We start from the raw sequence: 3,846 nt of genomic DNA, 5'->3' as shown, positions 1-3,846 counted from the left end.
TCTGTCCCTTATTGATGTTGTTCTAGGGCCTTGTTTAGTTCCAAATTTTTTTTTGCAAAATGGACACCGTAGCACTTTCGTTTGTATTTGATAAATATTGTTCGATTATGGACTAATTAGGCTCAAAAAATTCATCTCACAAATTACAGGTAAACTATGTAATTAGTTATTTCTTTTATATATATTTAATGCTCCATGCATGTGCTGCAAGATTCGATGTGACGGGGAATCTAAAAAATTTTGCAAATTTTTTTAAAAACTAAACAAGGACTAGCTTTCTAAAAATTACTTTGACTAATTTTATATAAAAATATTAATTCTTAGTATAAAATTAATTAATATTATTAGATAGATCGTTGAATCTATTTTTATAAGATTTTTTTGGAGATACAAATGATATTAATGTTTTCTATAAATCTAGTCAAACTTACCAGCACATAAACAAACAATGACAAATATTTAGGGACAGATGGACACGCCCTATGTTCAGTATTTTTCAGTGAAAGAATAACATTTTCCTCTCACAACAAATCAACATCAATATAATCCAAATTTCAGCGAAACGAGCAGATGCAATTCTACATCTAGATTACGTCAAATTTCTTCAAGTTTAACTAAGTTCATAAAACTATTACTGCCATGTATGACTCTAAATATCTATATTATAAAAATAAACCTCATGAGATTAATCTAATGATACTTGGTATTAAGATATTAGTGTTTTATTATAGACTTAATCCATAAAAGACAAACCCCATTTTCATTATAGCATAACGAATGACTTAAAATTATTGGGCTTATAAAAAAAAAGGAAATTTGAATACAAAACTTGATAAAAAAAACATACAAATGGGGCAAAGCTCTCTTGGTTCAAACTTGCAAACTACTCCGCCCAAGTTATGGGCCAAATTCCGCCTCAAGTGCATGGTGCTTTGAGAAGAAAGTAGGTCCAACAAGTGATGACCAAATACAAAAAGGCCCAAATCATGCTAGGCCCTCGCCTATATAAGGCCCACGTTCAGACGGCTATCCGCTCGGCCATCGGAAGCACGCGCCCACCCAGACCTGCCAGGATTTGAGATGCTCATACAACAAACAGGCCCCCCAATCCCATACACCCAGCTAAACATTCAGAAAGTCTGGTTTTAGGCCGCAAACAATTGGAATCTGTAACGAGCTCTCGATCGAAATCGACCCGATTAATCGAACGGGGAAACACGGTTCCCTTTTTGGAAAGTTTGGCTTTAGGCAGCGAACAATTTGGAACGAGCTCGATCGAAATAATCGACCCAATTAATCGAACAGGGGAAGCACCGGCCCGTTCCCTTTTTGGCTCATTTTTCTCATCGTTCCTACAGTACTAGTACCTTCGAATTAGGCCAGTACAAATCATCTTACTGAAGACGGCGAGTTTTTCACCAATCAATCACCAGTACGAACAGGGAGGCGAAGGCGACGGTCTGGGTCGCTTGCTGTCGCCGGCGAACTCCGCGTGCATCTGCGGCACCCACAGCTCCCAGCTGGCCCGCTCGTCGGCGACGTCACCGAGCACCTGCTCCCGCCCCGTCCACGGCGTGTAAGCTTCTTCTTGGAGCACCCCACTGATGTGTCCACGTTGCCCCTGCTAAAGATGCAAGTTAAATGGCCACACATATTACCAAGTGAGTCCACAGTCCACACAAGAAATGAATTTCTACTTTTTTTTAACGAATTACGCAGTACAACGCAGTATTTGTATGTATAAGGCCAGTCTTAATGGACAGTGTCATTACACGGTTTCACATACTAGCACATCATCAAGATTGAAATGAAACCATCTATGAAATAACCCCAGCAATGAAGCATTTCACTTTGTTGTTTTCAAGGCTAAGCAAAACATTTAATTGCTGTAAAATGATTGGATAACATGTAAGATGGTGAAACAATCTGGCCCTCAGTGGGGATTTCATCTCGTTTCACCGCGTGGAAAACAACGCCCGCAGAGTTTTACCATGTTGAAACTACTTTCTTTTCTCTCCTCTTCGTTTCATGCAAAAAGTACAGTTTTGCTTACATGACGCTCTAATAAATGTGCATGACATCCTGGTGAAACCCCCCCACTGAGACTGGCCTAACAATAACATGGTTAAAGTTAATTCATTTGAAACGCAAAAATTAGCACGGAGACAACCGAGAAAAAGATCCGCGAGCTGTTCGCTTGTACCAGATCATATCGTATCTAGGTGGTCTCCCACGAGACATTATCTTGACAGACTGGTCCAGCAACTCGGTCGGTCTTTTCTTTTTGTTTATTAATTAATGCTATTGTGAGCATGACAACGAACTGCTCCATGATGCCAAAGATTGTATATAGTGGTTAGGGTAGATGGCCGGCGGCGACGTCGTATTGCAGCGCATGCTTTGGCCTCTATGCCTCTGTGCAAATGGCGGCGCAAGGCAGGACCAGACTACTTCTATGCTCAACAGCTCAAGTGAATGTTCATGGCGTTCTCAGGAAAGCCTCAGTGAAAGTTTAGAAGCTTGCAGTAGTATTTGCATGGGCACTGAATCCGCGTCTGGAATGATGGAACTGAACTGACCTGATAGAGGCCGTCCGAGCAGGCGGCGCCGACGTCGCCGGCGGACGCGTCGTCAACGAGGAAGTCCTCGACGTGCCACCCGGGCAGGGTCTTGGTGAGGTACTCGGAGATGCTGCTCCCGTCGCTGGCGCTCGGCGTGGTCGTCGCCCCGGCACCGCCGGCGCCGCCGCTGCAGGAGTCGTCGTTGCAGGGGCTGCTGCTGTTCTCCTCCTCCTCGCCCTCTTCCTCTGACGGGCCAGCAGCAGAGTCCACCGGCGCCGACGAGAGGCGCACGCCGGTGAGCAGGAACCGGCTGTGCCGCCTCGTCATGTCGCTCGCGCTGTGCACCGGCGCGTCGCACTCCCGGCACAGGATCGCCCTGTCCTCCTTGCAGAACAAGAAGCCCCTCCGCTCCTGCACGCCGACGGGTAGCGCCGCTACTCGGTTAGCACCACGGCATCATTCGAGCTAGTCCAAGCTCGACAGGGCTTGATTGGACGGAAACACTAACAGTAACAGGCTAACAGCTAGCTAGTAATACCTGGCAGATGTCGCAGAGCGGCGGCTTCTGTGCGGCGGCGGAGGAAGAGGAAGAACAGGGGTGGAGGAGGGAGAAGCGGCGGTGCTTCCCGGCGAGCTTGTTGGCGCGGTGGACGCGGCGATCGCACGCGTCGCACAGCGCGGCCTCGTCGGCGCAGCAGAAGACGGAGGCCGCCTCGGCCGCGCACACGTCGCACTGCACCTTCATCGCTACTCCAACCAAAAGGGCGCTGATTAATCACAAAAAGGCGCCTGGGATTGTTCGAGTCAATGTCTCGGCGAGAGATGTTGTTAGCAACCGAGAAGGAACAAGTGATAGAAATAGAACAGTGGCAAAGGAGATGCGTTTTATATTTATATTTATATATACACACACATTGGGAGGTGACAAAACGCGGAATGGAGTCATGTATTATAATCACAGGTTTATAGCGGAAAAAAGTAGGCAGTGGCCATCGATACGATAAATATCACCCGTTGCCCAACTTCACGCACTCGAGTGCGCCAAAAGGGCAAAAGGGTGTTGTGCCCATCTTTCTTTTTATGTACGTACTTATTATATTTCTTTCTGTTGGGGAAAAGCTGCATCCTTCCCTCTGGTAGCGCCGGAGGTTATCCTTCACCTGAGGAACCTCCGACGCCTGAAACGTCGGAGGATATCCTTCGACGGGAAATGCTAATGTTGACGACTTGTCTGGTCGTGCAGAGTGTGTGCAGGGACTGAAGCACCGGCGGAGGCCCACGAGTG

At 46.6% G+C, this 3,846-nt stretch overlaps 1 protein-coding gene across 2 annotated transcripts; it reads right to left on the bottom strand.

The window, feature by feature from the left end:
• LOC8055926 (B-box zinc finger protein 20) lies at positions 1,130-3,588 on the bottom strand. Of its 2 annotated transcripts, none has more exons than XM_021462458.1 (3): positions 3,100-3,588; positions 2,580-2,972; positions 1,130-1,624 (listed from the first exon to the last, which is right to left on the bottom strand). In XM_021462458.1, the coding sequence occupies exons 1-3, from the start codon at positions 3,304-3,306 to the stop codon at positions 1,427-1,429; spliced, it is 798 nt and encodes a 265-aa protein (XP_021318133.1). In that variant the 5' UTR covers positions 3,307-3,588; the 3' UTR covers positions 1,130-1,426. The 2 variants fall into 2 exon arrangements, with proteins under 2 accessions (XP_021318133.1, XP_002446867.1); XM_002446822.2 differs by having other exon boundaries at positions 1,130-1,621; positions 3,100-3,585.

This window comes from Sorghum bicolor, chromosome 6 (assembly GCF_000003195.3).
Source record: "Sorghum bicolor cultivar BTx623 chromosome 6, Sorghum_bicolor_NCBIv3, whole genome shotgun sequence".
Classification (NCBI taxonomy): domain Eukaryota; kingdom Viridiplantae; phylum Streptophyta; class Magnoliopsida; order Poales; family Poaceae; genus Sorghum; species Sorghum bicolor.
Note: the sequence above shows the minus strand (reverse complement) of the source record. Positions and strands in the feature narration are given on the sequence as shown.

What these genes read in the sequence shown, in the direction of transcription:
- LOC8055926 (XM_021462458.1), bottom strand. Translation starts at nt 3,306, where the DNA reads ATGAAGGTGCAGTGCGACGTGTGCGCGGCCGAGGCGGCCTCCGTCTTC. An exon ending in CGCTCTGCGACATCTGCCAG is followed by an intron (nt 2,973 to 3,099) that starts GTATTACTAGCT and finishes GTCGGCGTGCAG; the next exon opens with GAGCGGAGGGGCTTCTTGTT. An exon ending in GCTCGGACGGCCTCTATCAG is followed by an intron (nt 1,625 to 2,579) that starts GTCAGTTCAGTT and finishes TTGCATCTTTAG; the next exon opens with CAGGGGCAACGTGGACACAT.